Source organism: Loxodonta africana, chromosome 16 (genome assembly GCF_030014295.1).
Source record: "Loxodonta africana isolate mLoxAfr1 chromosome 16, mLoxAfr1.hap2, whole genome shotgun sequence".
In the NCBI taxonomy this organism is placed as follows: domain Eukaryota; kingdom Metazoa; phylum Chordata; class Mammalia; order Proboscidea; family Elephantidae; genus Loxodonta; species Loxodonta africana.
Genome location: NC_087357.1, coordinates 11,193,395 through 11,211,777, shown reverse-complemented (window position 1 = coordinate 11,211,777; position 18,383 = coordinate 11,193,395). Strand labels below are relative to the sequence as shown.

At 44.7% G+C, this 18,383-nt stretch overlaps 1 protein-coding gene across 2 annotated transcripts in view; it reads left to right on the top strand.

Moving 5' to 3' along the window:
* The window catches only part of LHPP (phospholysine phosphohistidine inorganic pyrophosphate phosphatase), a 139,687-nt gene that overhangs the window by 16,601 nt on the left and 104,703 nt on the right, over positions 1-18,383 (top strand). For both annotated transcript variants that reach the window (XM_003419671.4, XM_064269211.1), the window contains exons 2-3: positions 11,555-11,742; positions 17,070-17,223. In XM_003419671.4, the coding sequence (XP_003419719.2) occupies positions 11,555-11,742; positions 17,070-17,223 (342 nt within the window). The remainder of the gene's footprint in view (positions 1-11,554; positions 11,743-17,069; positions 17,224-18,383) is intronic.

The following is an 18,383-nucleotide window of genomic DNA, read 5'->3' as shown; positions in this document are numbered from 1 at the left end:
CATAATTACCCTGAATGTAAATGGACTAAATGTACCAATAAAGAGACAGAGAGTGGCAGAATGGATTAAAAAACAAGATCCATCTATATGCTGCCTACAAGAGACACACCTTACAGTTAGAGACACAAACAAACTAAAACTCAAAGGATGAAAAAAAATATATCAAGCAAAGAACAATCAAAAAAGAGCAGGAGTGGCAATATTAATTTCTGGCAAAATAGACTTTAAAGTTAAACCCATCAGAAAGGATAAGGAAGGACACTATATAATGAGTAAAGGGACAATACACCAAGAAGATATAACCATATTAAATATTTATGCACCCAATGACAGGGCTGCAAGATACATAAAACAAACTCTATCAGCATTGAAAAGTGAGATAGACAGCTCCAAAATAATAGTAGGAGACTTCAACACACCACTTTCGGTGAAGGACAGGACATCCAGAAAGAAGCTCAATAAAGACATGGAAGATCTAAATGCCACAATCAACCAACTTGACCTCGTAGACATATACAGAACACTCCACCCAACAGCAACCAAGTATACTTTCTCTTCTAGTGCACATGGAACATTCTCTAGAATAGACCACATATTAGGTCATAAAGCAAGCCTTAGCAGAATCCAAAACATTAAAGTATTACAAAGCATCTTCTCTGACCATAAGGCCATAAAAGTGGAAATCAATAACGGGAAAAGAAATCAAACACTTGGAAATTGAACAATACCCTGCTCAAAAAAGACTGGATTATAGAAGACATTAAGGATGGAATAAAGAAATTCATAGAATCCAGTGAGAATGAAAACACTTCCTATGAGAACCTTTGGGACACAGCAAAAGCAGTGCTCAGAGGCCAAATTATATCAATAAATGCACACATCCAAAAAGAAGAAAGGGCCAAAATCAAAGAACTATCCCTACAACTTCAACAAATGGAAAGAGAGCAACAAAAGAAACCCACAGGCACCAGAAGAAAACAAATAATAAAAATTAGAGCTGAACTAAATGAAATAGAAAACAGAAAAACAATTGAAAGAATTAACAAGACCAAAAGCTGGTTTTTTGAAAAACTCAACAAAAATTGATAAACCATTGGCCAAACTGACAAGAGAAAAACAGGAGAGGAAGCAAATAACCCCAATAAGAAATGAGATGGGCGATATCACAACAGACCCAACTGAAATTAAAAGACTCATATCAGATTACTATGAAAAACTACACTCAAACAAATTTGAAAACCTAGAAGAAATGGATGAATTCCTAGAAACACACTAACTACCTAAACTAACACAAACAGAGGTAGAACAACTAAATAGACCCATAACAAAAGAAGAGATTGAAAAGGTAATCAAAAAACTCCCAAGAAAAAAAAGCCCTGGTCTGGACTTATTCACTGCAGAGTTCCACCAAACTTTCAGAGGAGAGTTAACACCACTACTACTAAAGGTATTTCAGAGCATAGAAAAGGATGGAATACTACCAAACTCATTCTATGAAGCCACCATATCCCTGATACCAAAACCAGGTAAAGACACCACAAGAAAAGAAAATTATAGACCTATATCCCTCATGAATGTAGATGCAAAAATTCTCAACAAAATTCTAGCCAATAGAATTCAACAACATATCAAAAAAATAATTCACCATGACCAAGTGGGATTCATACCAGGTATGCAGGGTTGGTTCAACATTAGAAAAACAATTAATGTAATCCACCGCATAAATAAAACAAAAGACAAGAATCACATGATTTTATCAATTGATGCAGAAAAGGCATTTGACAAAGTTCAACACTCATTCATGATAAAAACTCTCAGCAAAATAGGAATAGAAGGAAAATTTCTCAACATAATAAAGGGCATTTATAGAAAGCCAACAGCCAACATCACTCTAAATGGAGAGAGCCTGAAAACATTCCCATTGAGATCGGGAACCAGACAAGGATGCCCTTTATCACCTCTCTTATTCAACATTGTGCTGGAAGTCCTAGCCAGAGCAATTAGGCTAGATAAAGAAATAAAGGGCATCCAGATTGGCAAGGAGAAGTAAATGTATCTCTATTTGCAGATGACATGATCTTATACACAGAAAACCCTAAGCAATCCTCCAGAAAACTGCTGAAACTAAGAGTTTGGCAGAGTCTCAGGTTATAAGATAAACATACAAAAATCACTTGGATTCCTCTACATCAGCAAAAAGAACATCGAAGAGGAAATCACCAAATCAATAGCATTCACAGTAGCCCCCAAGAAGATAAAATACTTAGGAATAAATCTTACCAAAGATGTAAAAGACCTATACAAAGAAAACTACAAAGTACTAGTGCAAGAAACTAAAAAGGACCTACGTAAGTGGGAAAACATACCTTGCTCATGGATAGGAAGACTTAACATAGTAAAAATGTCTATTCTACCAAAAGCCATCTATATATACAATGCACTTCCGATCCAAATTCCAATGACATTTTTTAATGTGATGGAGAAACAAATCACCAACTATGGAAGGGAAAGAAGCCCCGGATAAGTAAAGCATTACTGAAAAAGAAGGAGAAAGTGGGAGGCCTCACTCTACTTGATTTTAGAACATATTATACAGCCACAGTAGTCAAAACAGCTTGGTACTGGTACAACAACAGGCACATAGACCAATGGAACTGAATTGAGAACCCAGATATAAATCCATCCACATATGAGCAGCTGATATTTGACAAAGGCCCAGTGTCAGTTAACTGGGGAAAAGATAGTCTAAATTTAACAAATGGTGCTGGCATAACTGGATATCCATTTGCAAAAAAATGAAACAAGACCCATACCTCACTCCATGCACAAAAACTAACTCAAAATGGATCAAAGACCTAAATATAAAATCTAAAACGATAAAGATCGTGGAAGAAAAAATAGGGACAACGTTAGGAGCCCTAATACATGGCATAAACAGTATAGAAAACATTATAAAGAACGTAGAAGAAAAACTAGATAACTGGGAGCTCCTAAAAATCAAACACTTATGCTCATCCAAAGACTTCACCAAAAGAGTAAAAAGACTACCTACAGACTGGGAAGAAGGTTTTAGGTATGACATTTCTGATCAGCACCTGATCTCTAAAATCTACATAATACTGCAAAAACTCAACTGTAAAAAGACAAATAACCCAATTAAAAAATGGGCAAAAGATATGAATAGACACTTCTCTAAAGAAGACATTCAGGTAGCTAACAGATATATGAGGAAATGCTCACGATCATTAGCCATTAGAGAAATGCAGATCAAAACTACAATGAGATTTCATCTCCAACAAGGCTGGCATTAATCCAAAAAACAGAAAATAATAAATGTTGGAGAGGCTGTGGAGAGATTGGAACACTTCTACACTGCTGGTGGGAATGTCAAATGGTACAACCACTTTGGAAATCGATTTGGCACTTCCTTAAAAAGCTAGAAACAGAACTACCATACGATCCAGCAATTCTACTTCTTGGAATATATCCTAGAGAAATAAGAGCCTTTACACGAACAGAGATATGCACACCCATGTTCATTGCAGCACTGTTTACAATAGCAAAAACATGGAAGCAACCAAGGTGCCCATCAATGGATGAATGGATAAATAAATTATGGTATATTCACACAATGGAATACTATGCATCGATAAAGAACAGTGAGGAATCTGTGAAACATTTCATAACATGGAGGAACCTGGAAGGCATTATGCTGAGTGAAATTAGTCAGTTGCAAAAGGACAAATATTGTATAAGACCACTAATATAAGAACTCGAGAAATAGTTTAAACTGAGAAGAAAACATTCTTTTGTGGTTACGAGATGGGTGAGGGAGGGAGACTGGGAGAGGGGCATTCACTAATTAGATAGTAGATAAGAACTACTTTAGGTGAAGGGACAGACAGCACACAAAACCGGGGAAGTCAGCACAGTTGGACTAAACCAAAAGCAAAGAAGTTTCCTGAATAAACTGAATGCTTCAAAGTCCAGCGTAGCAGGGGCAGGGGTCTGGGGACCATGGTTTGAGGGGACATCTAAGTCAATTGGCATAATAAAATCTATTAAAACATTCTGCATTCCACTTTGCAGAGTGGCACCTGAGGTCTTAACCGCTAGCAAGCAGCCTTCTAAGATGCATCAATTGGTCTCAGCCCACCTGGATCAAAGGAGAATGAAGAAAACCAAGGACAGAAGGGGGTTATGAGCCCAAGAGACAGAAAGGGCCACATGAACCAGAGACTACATCATCCTGAGACCAGAAGAACTAGATGGTGCCTGGCTACAACCGATGACTGCCCTGACAGGGAACACAACACAGAACCCCTGAGGGAGTAGGAGAGCAGTGGGATGCAGACCCCAAATTCTCATAAGACCAGACTTAATGGTCTGACTGAGACTGGAAAGACCCTGGTGGTCATGACCCCCAGACCTTCGTTTGGCCCAGGACAGGAACCATTCCTGAAGCCAACTCTTCAGACATGAATTGGTCTGGACAATGGGTTGGAGAGGGATGCTGGCGAGGAGTGAGCTTCTTGGATCAGGTGGACACTTGAGACTATGTTGGCATCTCCTGCCTGGAGGGGAGATGAGAGGGTGGAGGGGGTTAGAAGCTGCCAAAAACAACACGAAAAGAGAGAGTGGAGGGAGAGAGCAGGCTGCCTCATTAGGGTGAGAGTAATTGGGAGTGTGTAGCAAGGTGTATATGGGTTTTTGTGTGAGAGACTGACTTGATTGTAAACTTTCACTTAAAGCACAATAAAAATTATTTAAAAAAACAATACGTGTATTGTTTAATGAGAAACCAATTTGCTCCGTAAACCCTCATCTAAAATACAAAAAAAAAATTATGCTTATTTTAGATTGAATAGTGTCTTTTTATAGTCTGAAACATTACAACAGCATTTATTAAATAATAAAAATGAAAGGTGGACATAAGTATACATTATGACAAGAGCTGGAAAGATCCCGAATTAAAGCATTTTTAGTAAAGCTCCTAATTTCATTAAGAAAGGGATTAACAATGAATCTTGAAAACCTGGCGAACCGTATTAAAGGACTGTGTGCTTTCAGATCAACTTTTAAAACATAATCTCCTTTAAAAGTATCATAATTCTATCTGTAATAATTTAATGTGGCTCACTATTTTTATTTGAAAAGTTTTTGGATGACAGATTTCAAATGTTGAAGGTCAAGTTAATATTGTCATAAGTATTGAGTCAGAAAATTATATTACTGTTTGAATATCCATCCATGTATGGAAGTTACTTTTCTTCCTTGATCAAGTCTGAAGTTGAATTTACTGCTGTTGTTGTTGTTAGGTGCCGTCAAATTGATTCCAACTCATAGTGACCCTATGTACTGCAGAACGAAATGCTGCCCGGTCCTGCGCCGTACTAACAATCGTTGTTTTGCTTGAGCCCACTGAGCAGCCACCGTGTCAGTCCATCTTGTTGAGGGTCTTCCTCTTTTCCGCTGACCCTCCGTCCTACCAAGCATGATGTCCTTCTCCAGGGACAGATCCCTTTAGTGCTAGAGAACTATTTCCCGTAACTTACTATGACCAAGCTTTATTGATCAAAGGGCCATGAAAATAAAATAATGATATAGTAGGAGATGAGGGGTTGGTTTGGTCTTTTTCGATGAAGATACAAGTTGCTGAAGTTTTCTGACTTTATTTTAGACTTGGATTGTAACCTTTTCGATTTTCCATTAATCCTCGGCTCATATTACCTCCTAAAATATAATGCTTCAACATTAAGTGTTAGCGTGTCCTTAATTTTTAATATGGCAGAGTTTTGTAAACTAAATGAAAACATACTGAAGTTTGGGCCAAGGGAAACAAAAATCTTTCCAGATATTTATGAGTAAGAGTTTATTCTAAGACAGTCTGCCCACTGAGGTCATTAGATTTCTGACTTGCAGATATGCTTTGTGCTCAGGAAAGAATTGGAGGAAAAGCAGATACTAGAATTCTGATTTAAATAAATATACAGCAGTCTTTGTTTACAGTGTAAAATTCTTTGAATTTTGTGCAAAACCGAATTATTTTAGTAGAAGGAACCGTTTACAGTTTTTGGACTCTGAGTCAGTGGGTTTTCCTTTAAATGCTTGTCCCAATTTTATTCTGTTCTTTAGTACTTTTCTTGGAAAGAAATGAGTTAAAGGATTCAGCTGTATAAAAAGGGTTTTTTCCCCTAATGGATTGGAAATAAATGATTAAAAAAACCTGTTGCCATCGAGCCTATCCTGACTCATAGCAACTCTTTAGTACACAGTAGAACTGCCTCGTAGGGTTTCCAAGGCTGTAAATCTTTATGGGAGCAGACTGTCACATTTTTCTCCACCAGAGTGGGTGGTGGGTTCAAACCACCCACCCTTCAGTTAGCAGCCGAGCGCCTAACCACTGTGCCACCAGGGGTCCTATCCAGCTACTATTAGCGCCCCATTTTACAGGTGGGGAAACTGAGGTTGGAGAGGGTCAGGTGACAAGCTGCAGGCCACACAGCGAGGAGGTGGCAGAGGTGCCCCAGGTTTGTCTGTTTCTGAGCCGAGCTGCCCTGCCACCTCGCCCCTTGGGGTGCCTGACCTCCATCCTCTGCGGCACCCAGCACTGGCCCAGCGTGTCATGGTACTCGGGGCGGGGAAGGCCTACTTTCGAGTTTCGAGGGTTGGGTAGTGGTCGAGAGAACACATGAGTCCTGAACCCAAATGTCCGTAGCACCTCATTTCCCTCTGGGCCTCAGTGTCTCCCTCTATGAAATGAGCCACTGGGTTGGGCGATTTTCAGACTCTTCTCTGGCTTCTGGCTTCCAGTGTGGTTGCTTCTAAGCAGTTTTTATGAGTTGATCTTTACACCGACATTATGGGCTCAGCATGTCCCTTTGAGCTGAGTCCAGGGGCTCAGGCAGTCAGAGGACACAGCGGGTCAGTGTTCCAGCAGGTGAGGAGGTCGTGGTATGGGAAGGTGTGCCATGTTTCATAAGGGCCCTGGCTCTGGGCTCTGGTCGTCATTCCCCTGAGGTCACGGCCAGTGGACGGACGGAGGGGACCAGCTAGCTGGCCATGTGCGTCACTGCTCTGCTAATTCTGCTATCTTCTCTCCAGCCGAACTTTGGACGCTGACGACACACTATGTACATCCATGGCCCACACGGCGTCAAATGGAGAAGTGGGGGCCCCACAGGGCAGAGCAGTGGGCCAGCCATCAGCCAGGCCAAAAGGTCTCCCCTGGTCACCGAGTGGGAAGGAGGGAGGCCCAGCAGACCCAGCTGGAGCTGCTAGCAAAGACCGGGGCCTTCTGTCGTTCAAGGTCATGTCATGGCTGGGACTCAAGGACAGCAAGAGGCTGGCCCGTGGACAACTAGGCGTCAAGGGCAGCTGTAGGACCCCAGCCTGGAACAGCCGTGGAGCCTCGCACAGCTCCGAGGAAGAGAGAACAAAAGAACGCAAACCCAGCCTTGGAGAAAGTCTCTAATTCCCCTGTTACTTCAAAACTTGACCTAGCCAGCCCGTGGCCTTCATCTTCCCACCCGTGAACTTACGCAGCGTGAGGCCTCCTCCCCACCCACCCTCCTGTAGGGGCTCTCCTTGGGGTGGAGAAGTGGTGGGCTTTGGAGTCACTGTCTGCCTGGTCTTCCAGATCCTCTTACCCTCCCTCCACTACCACCAGGCTCCTGGGAGGCTTCAGATGGGAGCAGGATAGGGGGCAAGCCTGGGGCAGGGTTAGCAGGGAGCGCAAGTCTTCTTCCAGATTTCAGAGCACCGACTGGGTGCTGGTGGGTGCTGTGGAGGAGAGTGCTGGGTGGGCCCAGCTGGCTGGACTTTGGTCAGTCAGGTGCTTCTAGCAGGGAGATGTACACCTGCTGGGCACCAGGCCAGATAGGTTTTGGGGGGATTCTAGAGAGTATCCAGTGAAATTGGCACGGGAGGGTCACTTCCTGTCCAGCCGGGAGGGCCTTGTGCTGCCCTTTACCTGGCAGCCTCTTCTCCCCTGCCCCAGGAGCCCCTGGCTCTTGCCAGCGGGGTGCCCTCGGCCAGCTGAGGGGGCAGGCTGTGGAGCTGTTCCAAGGTCACGCAGGGTGTCCAGTAATTGTCCTCGCGCTTTACCTGTTATGGAGCAGTAACGAGAGGGTTTTCATTATTTTCGGGTGAGCGCTCCTGGCAGATGCCGACAGCCGGCAGATGTGTAAAGTCGGGGTGATTTGTGAGGGAATGCACAGTGATCGCACCGGGCGACGCTGTCACTCAGAGGCGCGTCCCAGCCTGCAGGCATGAGGTAAAGGTCAGTTCACAGAACTGGGTGGCGCAGGAAATGGGGTACATCCCCCACTCCCGCAGGCTCCTGGGGAGGGGGCGGCTTCTGGTGGAGCCCCTTTTTCCCTGGGGTTCTTGGGTGGGGTGGGTCCCAGTGCTGAAATCCCTGGGGCTTGCTCCCGCTGGGGGCTCTTGGTGGGCTGTAACCGGGCCCTAATTACGCCCTGCCTGACTTGACTTTCCCGACATTCTGGGATCCTGTGTCTTAGCACCCAAGTCCCAAACGTCCAGCAAGACCCAGCTGAGAAACGACAAGGATTTGGGGTCTTTGGCCACTCAGGGTGTTGACTTTGTTGCCAGACCCATCATCTCACATGGCTGTCCCCCAGGGGCCACCCAGGTGCTGCACCCCACACACCACTCTACGCCTTTAGAGTTTCAACTTACCTGCCCACAGATACCCTGGAGCAGAGTTGGCTGGGTTCCTGGAGCCACAGGGGCCTTGCTCAGGGTGAAGGCTTCCCAACCCAGGGGCCCAGGAAGCAGCAGCCATTGCAGGGAGGGTGCAGGGCTTATAGGCTCTGCTGCTCACAAACTACGTGACCTTGGCCAGGTCTCTGTCTGCCTCCAGGAGCCTCAATTTTCTCATCTGTAAAATGGGGATAATGGTTCTTGCTTCATAAGCTCATTTAACTTAGTGAGCGCCACCTGTATAACTTTTTTGTTTTATTTTTTGTGGTATCTCATTGTTTTGTTTTTTAACTCCCCATCCCTCTCCCCGACCCCTTGCTGGTGTTAAGCGCCCTCGAGTCAGTTCCGACTCATAGCCACCCTGTGCACAACAGAATGAAACACTGCCCGATCCTGCACCATCCTCACAATCCTTGCTATGTCTGAGCCCGTTGTTGCAGCCACTGTGTCAGTCCATCTCATAGAGGGTCTTCCTCTTTTCTGCTGACCCTCTACTTTACCAAGCATGATATCCTTCTCCAGGGAGTAGTCCCTCTTGACAACATGTCCAAAGTATGTGAAACCAAGCCTTGCCATCCTCGCTTCTAAGGAGTGCTCATGCTGTATTCGGTATTCTTTGCCAACACCCTAATTCAAAGGCGTCAGTTCTTAAGTCTTCCTTATTCATTGTCCAGCTTTTGCATGCATATGAGGTGATTGAAAATATCATGGCTTGGGTCAGGGAGACCTTAGTCCTCAAAGTGACGTCTTTCCTTTTTAACACTTAACAGAGGTCTTTTGCAGCAGATTTGCCCAATGCAGTATGTCATTTGATTTCTTGACTGCTGTTTCCATGGGTGTTGACTGTGGATCCAACTAAAATGAAATCTTGGACAACTTCAATACCCCAGCCACTGGTAATCACCAATTGTTTAGTCTCTATACATTCCCCTATTCTAGATATTTCATATATGTGGGATCATACAATATCTGTCCATTGTGAGCAGCTTCTGTCACTCAGCATAAAGCTTTCCAGGTCCATCCATGTTGTAGCATGTCCCAGAACTTCATTTCTCTTTATGGCTGAGTAATACTCCATTGTATGTGTAGACCACATTGTGTTTATCCATTCATCTGCTGATGGATGCTTGGGTTGTTTCTACCTTTTGGTTCTTGTGAATCATAATGTTTTATTAATATGATTTATGTTAAGTGCTTTTAAAAATGACCTGAGACTCTTCTCTGAAGGTCCAAAGCTTTGGTGAAACGGAGGGGGTGTGGTCGATGGCACAGGTGGGTAAGACCCAAAGGGAGAGGGCCTGGCCCATGCCTTCTGTACCACAGTTTTCAGGGACAGATCCCACCTCTGAAATGAATACTTTTATTTAAAAGCCCTATACCTGGGATGGATTTACGTTGCATTTCAAAGGAGGCCGGTAGTTTAAGCATCCTCAAGTGAGTCCTGTTGTTTGTACACTTCGTATCCACATCTGAGGTTGTGTTTGGAGTGGCAGATGTGAGGCACTGTCATCTCCCCGTCACACCGATTGTTCACTGTTCTGAGAAGGTCACATCATGATTCATTAGCAGTAATTAGTCCTTCGGGACCCCCTGCACTTCTTCACTCAACTGCTCCATTAACTTGGGTGCGAATCACACGTTCCAGGTGCCAATCAATGAAGAGCTATCTGTGAGGTACAAAGGGACACATTAGTTACAATATATTAACTGCCTAATTTAAAAATAAAAAAGCTATCTTTGTGAAGGGCAATTGACCACTAAGTGTAAATGAAAATTCATAAACCCCTGATTAGGAAAGACAAATAATAAGGAGGAATGAATTGCCTGGGTGATTGAAGAAGACGTGGTACCCGATCCCGGAGCAGGCTCTGTGGTGACTAAGTTCACAGCTGGCATTTGTGGTCTTGTTTTCTGGGGCCTTGTGATGATTGAGAACCTTTAGCTTGAGTTTATCTACAGTAACATTTCAGACAGCCTTGGTGATAGGAAATGCTGTGTGCTGTCATTTCTTGGTTAATCTCTTTATCCAGCAAGACTCCAGAGAAAGTATACCTCTGCAGAGGATAAAGGAAACCGTGTCTAGAACTCTCCTTTGTGCCCTGAAACCACATACTCTTCTTATCATGAGGCTATTTTCATTAAAACATTCACTGTTATCAGTAGATTCTACAGGTTTCTTCCTAAATGGCATCTGTCAGCTCAGGGCTCGGTGGGGCTGGAAACACCCATGATGTGGGCATGTGTGTTTTCACCGTAGACGCCTATCTGGGTTTCCAGTGGGCCTGGTGAGGGGCTGCAGCCATGGGGCGCCCTTGGGGATGCAGGGGCATGGCTATAAGTCACATTCCTACTTTCCGTCAGCGACTCATTCTGCACACACTTGTCAGGAGTCACCATGTGCCAAGCCTGTGTGAAGCCCTGGGTGAGCATGCTGGACCAAGAAGACCCATCCCTGGCCTCACGGAGACGTAGGTTGGGGAGACAGACAAACAAATACATACATCAGAGGTTTGAGATAGTGGAAAATGTTGTTAAGAAAAACAGTGTGTTGGGTCAAGACAGGGTGGGGTGACATTTGGGCTGGGACCGGCCACCCTTCCCAAGCCACTGGTGTCGCTGACCACAGCTCTCATGGCTCTCTGGCTCTGAGAGTCATATTCAGAATCCCCCTCACCCAGTAACGGGGTGGAAGGCCTGAGCCACCTGCTCTCAGGGGTGCCAGCAACTCATTTTCTCTCCTGCCTCATTTTCCCTATCCACCCTCTGTGTGCCCCTGCCTCGGTGCCACGCTCTCCTTCCCGTGACAATGTCGCCCTTGCCCTCCCCACAGACTGAAGCACTCCCGGCTGAAGATGCGGCTCTGCACCAACGAGTCCCAGAGGTCCCGCGGGGAGCTGGTGGGGCTGCTTCGCAGGCTGGGCTTCGATGTCTCCGAGGCGGAGGTGACCGCCCCAGCCCCTGCTGCCTGCCAGATCCTGAGGGCACGAGGCCTGCGGCCACACCTGCTCATCCACGAAGGTAGGCCTGCTGCCAGGGACCCTGTGGGGTGAGGATGCCCCTTTCCTGGGGTGGGGGTGGGGGAGGGCCTCTACTGTCCTCTGGGCTGAGCCACAGAGGGAACACTTGGCTCCTCCTGCCGCTGACACTCATGAGATGTGGATGGACAACCTCGAGGGACGTCTGGCTGGGCACTGAGTGCTTGCTTGGACCTGGCCACCATCCATTCCCCACCCTTAAACCACACAGGTGCCAGGTGGCTCCTGAGAGAAAACACCTATGATTTCTACCTGGGAGGGGACCAGAGGGCAGGGGGACTGCCAAGGGGGACGAATTCTAGCTCATGTTGCAAGAAATTGTGTGGGAGAGAGACAGAGTGAGAGAGAGAGACAGAGAGAAGACAGACAGTGAGAGAGAGAAGACAGACAGGGAGAGAGACTGAGAGGAGAGAAGATAGGCTGAGCCCCGTAGCTTTCTAACCCCAGGCACTCAAAGCTTTCAATGATTTTTGTGAAAAGCCAGCCCGGCTTTCTGGTGCAGCCTGTGAGGATGGTAGGAACAAAGTTTGCATCCTGATTTTGGTCTGAAAAGAGCCCCTTTGACCCTCCGTGGAGAGTGTCTCTGGAACAGTACAGAGGGAGCAGTATTATCTGGTGTCTTCTGAATATTTTAAAAGAACTGGTATTAGCAACACTTCAGAACTCAGAACACTCTCCCTGAGCCTGTTTCCTGCCTCATCTGCACTGATATTTTATTTTCACGAAGCGCAAGCAGAGGCAGTGTGCTTTCCTCCCACGGGCAGGAGTGGGTGCTCAGAGGCAGCCTGAGCCTGGAATTCATGGCCCCAGTGCCAATTCAGGGCCAACTGCCCAGCCTCTACGAGTCATGTTTCTCAGAATCCTTCCTCAGTAACCCCGGGTCCTGGCCAGTGTCCTAACAGAAGGAGAGAGGCTTAAAAAGGAAAGGAAATTTCCCAGGGAAACGGGCAAAGGTGGGGTGGCCAGGCGTGGGGTGGAACAAGCAGGGAGGAGAGAAAAAGTTCAGCGTTGACCTTGAAGGTGGTGTTAATCCATGAATCGAACAGGTGGATATTAAAGCCTGAGAGGGTTTCAGGGGAGACAGGCGCCCTTCCTCAGCTGCAGTCCTGCGGCCGTGTTTTCAATAAATATGCCTGTGGTTTAAGACTTTAAATATTTTTCAAGCTTTATTGTTTATTGTTTTTACCCCCTACCAACATTTTATTATGAGAAATTTCAGACATGAAGCAAAGCTGACAGAATGTTACTTGGAATACTTTTATACCGATCATCTGGATTGTACCAATGGCAGTTCATTGCATTTTCTTTATTACGTACCTATCCATCCCTCCACTCATCCCTCCAGCCATCTTATTTTTTTGATGCATTTCAAAGTAAATTGCAGACATTGGTACACTTCCCCTAAACAGTGCGTCATTAACTAGAGTTCAATATTTTTTCTTTTACAGTGTTTTCTTTTGATGTAAAATTTACATCCAGTGAAATACATAATTCTCAAGTGTCCTTTCACTGAGTTTTTTTTCTTCTAAATTTTATTTTGTTGTTGAGAATATACAGAGCAAAACGTATCAATTCAACAATTTCTGCATGTACAATTTAGTGACGTTGATTCTACGAGTTGTGCAACCATTCTCACCCTCCTTTTCTGGTTAGCATAAACTTACTGCTCCCAAAAGTTCCTATCAAATCTTTTGTTGTTGTTGTCAGTTTGATCCCATATAGATAGTTCTTGAAAGAGCATAATGCTCAAGGCAGACCTTTTTTATGATTTTATGATCATTCAGTTTTATGATGATGTCAGGGGATATTTTTGGTTTAAAGTTTAAAGACTATCTCAGGGCAGTAGTTTCAGGGCTTCATCAACCCCCCATGGCTCCGGAAAGTCTAGAGTTCATGAGAATTTGAAATTCCGGTCTGCATTTTCCCCCTCTTGATCAGGATTCTTCTATGGAAACTTCAATCAAAATGTGTAGTAATGGTAGCAGGGCACCATCCAGTTCTTCTGGACTCATGGCAAAGGAGACAGTTGTTCATGGAGGCAGCTAGGCACACATTCCCGTATATTCCTTCTATTCCTGACTTCTCTTCCTGTATTGCTCCAGGTAAATAGAGATCAATTTTTGTCCCTTGGATGGCTGCTGGTAACTTTTTAAGACCCCAGACACTACAGAACAAACTAGGAGGTAGAACAGAAGCACTAAATGTGTTTGTTATTACGTCAAGTAGCTGGGATATCCCATGAAACCATGAGTCTAAACCTCCAAACCAAGGAACCAAATCCCATGAGGTGTTTGGTTGTACACAAGCAGCCTCAGCAGCTACTCTTTTTTTTTGCTATTGTCATATCTATCACACAACCTTTGCCAATTCAACTTTCTACAGGTGACAACATATTGACAGCAATTACAATAATTAGCCATGCCATACCCTTACTCAGTGAGATTTTTCCATCACCGTTAACCCCCTTTTCTTCTTCCCTCCCGCTCCTGGTAACCACTAACAAACTTTGGTCTTTATACATTTACTTTTGTTGTCTTTTTATATAAGTGAGGTCCTACAATACTTGTGCTTTTGTGATTGGCTTATTTCACTCAGCATGATATCTATTGTAGTATGTTATCGAGACTTCATTTCTCCTGTTGCCTGAGTAGTATTCATTGCATGTATGTACCACATTTTGTTTGTCCATTCATCTAGTGGTGGACGTTAGGTTGTTTCCACCTTTTGGCTATTGTGAATAGTGCTGCAATCAACATTGGTGTACAAGTCTCTTTGAGTCTCTGTTTTCAAGTCTTTTGGTATATACCGAGAAGTAAAATTGCTGGGTCGTATGGTAGTTCTAGTTTTAGTTTCTGGAGAAGCCGCCACACTGTTTTCCACAATGGCTGTACCATTTTGCCTTCCCAGCAGTAATGGATAAGGGTTCCGGTTTCCCTACATCCTCTCCAACACTTGTTCTTTTCTTTTTTTTTTTTTTTATCTTAGCTATCCTAGTATAGGGTCACTATGAGTCGGAATCGACTCAACGGCAGTACATTTTGATTTGGTATCCTAGTGGGAGTGAAATGGTATCTCACTGTGATTTTGATTTGCATCTCTCTGATGGCTAATGACACTGAGCATCCTTTCATGTGTTTGGTGTCCATTTGGATGTCCTCTTTGATGAAATGTCTATTCAAGTCCTTTGCCTATCTTATGATTGGGTTATTTGTCTTTTTATTGTTAAGTTGTCGAAGTTTTATATATATTTTGGTTATTAGATTCTGGTTGGATTTGTGGTTTCCGAAGATATTTTCCTAGTCAGTAGCTTGTCTTTTCACTTTTTTGATAAAGTCTTTTGATGAACAAAGGTTTTTAATTTTTATGAGATCCCATTTATTTATTTTGTCTTTTGCTCTTTGTGCTTTTATTATTAGATAATCCATTGTGGAAAGCTAAGCCTGATAGCATTGCCCCTGCTTGTTCTTCTAAGACTTTTATGATTTTAGTTTGCACATTTAGGTCCTTAATCCATTTTGAATTTATTTTTGTGTATGGTGTGAGGCATGGATCCTGTTTCATATTTCTGCGTGTGGAAAGCCAATTTTCCCAGCGCCATTTATTGAAGAGACTCTTCTTTCCCCATCGAATGGACTTAGCACCCTTTTCAAAAATCAGTTGACCATAGATGTGTGAGTGTATTTCTGGACTCTCAGTTCTATTCTGTGGGTCCGTGTGTCTGTTTCTATACCAGTACCAGGCTGTCTTGATTACTCTAGTTGTATAGTTTGTCCTTCCACTGAGTTTTGACAAATGCCTGCACTTGTGGTACAAGGGCACTCGACTACTAATTGAAAGACTGGCAGTTTGAACCCACCCAGAGGTGCCGTGGAAGAAAGGCCTGGTGATCTACTTCTGAAAAATCAGCCATTGAAGACCCTAGGGAGCACAATTCTACCCTGACACACAGGTCAACATCTGATACCAGACAGATGACAGCACGAGGAGGTCGCCATGAGTTGGAATAGATTCAATGGCAGCTGTTTTTGTTTTTTTGTTTTTGGTGTAACCCAAGCCCATATGAAGATGGAGAACTTTACTATCACCCCAAAAGTTCCCTCACGTCCTTTCCAGGCAGCCTCTGTCCCCACCCCCTTAGAGGCAACAACTGTTTTTATTTTTTTCTTTTACCGATAAGTTTTACCTGCTCTAGAGTGGTGTTCAGTCTTTGGTGTAATGATTTGAGACTTACTGGTGCTTTTGCCTGTATCGGTAGTTTGTTCCTTTCTTATTGCTGAGTAGTTTTCCATTGACTGAATATACACAATTTATTCATCCATTCTCCTGTCGACGACACCTGGGTTGGTTTCAGGTTTGGGTTCTTCTCAGTGGCTCTGCTATAAACATTCCTGTACAGTTCTTTTGGGTACAGACCTAGTAGTGGAATTGCCGAGTCACAGGGCAGATGTATGGTCAGCTTTATAAGAAACTACCAGGCCCTTTTGTAGAACGGCTGCACCATTTTACACTCCCGCCTGCGGTTGTGGCTGCTCTGCTTCCCTGTCAGCACTTGGAGCTGTCCGTCTTTTTCAGTCTAGCCATGTCGGTGCATGTGAAGTGGTGTTTCACTGTGGTCACTTCAGCATTTTTAATCCTGAAAGGTCAATGTCTGATACCAAGAGAGATGAGAGCGTGTTTCTTCCTAAGAACTGAAGACTCTCTCCGTCCTTGCAACTGCCCCTACTTTAATTTAAAGGGGAGGGCGGAGAAGGAGGAGGAAGGGACTTCCCTAAAGGGGCAGGTGAGCTGGCCTGGCCTGTGGGGGCTGGGATTCTGCTCCTTGTTCGCAGGATGTATGTGTGTGTGTACGTGTTTTCTTCTGTCCCTGTTTTCAGCAGGGTGTGGCTGAAATGTGCCGCTGGATCTTATTATTGGGGCCAGTGTACAACTCTCTCAGGTTGCAAGCAGCCTCCTTTCTTTCTACAGCTCAGAACCTGCATCCTGCCTCCAGGCAAACTTCTTAGCTGCAAAGCTGTAGCCTTTCTCTTGTGCTGTTACTCAGGGAACCCCAGTGCTAGCGGCAGTGTTGGGGTGGGTGTCACGGGGTGGGTCCCTCTCTCTCCTGACAAACCTGCTGACTGTGAGGAGCCAGAGTTCCCTCATCTGTAAAATGGAAACAACACCCCTCCCTTGCCCATCTCCGTTGTGGCTGGGAAGGTAGGAAAGAGGCGAGGCACCTGAGAAGGGGCCGTGAGCTGAGCCAGGCCTGGTGGACGTGAGAGACAGGTAAGCCGAGTCACCCTGGGACTTGATTGCTCTCTTTCTCTCCAGGGGTCCGCTCGGAATTTGATCAGATTGACACTTCCAACCCAAACTGTGTTGTAATTGCGGATGCAGCAGAAGAGTTTTCGTATCAGAACATGAATAAAGCTTTTCAGGTGCTGATGGAGCTGGAAAATCCTGTGCTCATATCCCTGGGGAAAGGGTAAGTCAGGGCCAGAGACAGCCATTTGGGGCTACCTGGGGACACTTGGTGGTTCTCTGACCTACAGAATCAAGTAGAGGAGGAGGAGGAGGAGGCAGAAGTGGGCACAATGTGCCTTTCTTTTCCTCCTGTCCTCCTTTCTTTTCATAATATTTTAGGAAATTAGAATACCCTGTCCTCAGATGCTGGTTGGTCAAGCTTCCATTCGGGTCCTAGGCTAGGAGGGCCTGGGGGCATCTTTGCAGACAGAGACCCCTGGGAGACCCCAGAGGCCAGGTGGTGCTTGTCTTAAGTTCAGAGCTAGGAAGGGGAAGGTGCATTTGCTCTTGGTGAGAAGGTCATTGCTTAGCCTTTGAGGGTTTTTGTTTTTTAATGAAGGTATTTGTAGCACGAGCTACTGAAGGATTGTCCCAGAGGACACCTGAGCCATGGGAGCTAGGCCTGAGGGTGTATGGGATCCCAGGTCTGGGTACCCCAGAGTGTCTGGCTGTAGAGCGTGGGCTCTGTTAAATCGGTGATTTTGTGACCCACGTTTTTGTCTGAGCCTTTGTACCTGCCCACACCATCTCTTTCTTTAAATAAACAGTGTTGGTTATTTTTCTGAAGATCTTTTCTTACTGCCAAGATAGCACATGTTCACTGAAGAGAAATGAAAAAATACAGGTAAGCAAAAGGAAGAAAACAACCATGATTTTCAGTTCCAGTGCACAAAGAAAATGGCTGTTGACATGGTGGTGTGTGTCCCTCCAGATGGTTTCCTGCGCAAATAGATCATCACAAATGTGTGTATTCACAGCAGAGTCTTTGGGTGGTATAAATAGTTAACGTGCTTGGGTGCTAACTGAAAGATTGGAGGTTCAAGTCCACCCAGAGGTGACTTGGAAGAAGGGCCGGGTGACCTGCTTCTGAAAAATCAGCCATTTGAATACCTGTGGAGCGCAGTTCTACTCTGACACACGTGGGGTCGCTGTCAGTCAGAAGTGACTTGATGGCAACTGGTTTTTCGGTCCTGAGGAGATCCCCGAGGCACAGCTCTGCCTGGCTTGTCTTATATCCCCCACATTTTCTTTCAGAAGTGAAAGAAACCTGGGCTTTCTTAGGTTTAAATTTAGTCCTGGATAGGGAAAAAAAAATCCGAACGTGTAACTTAAAAAAAACAA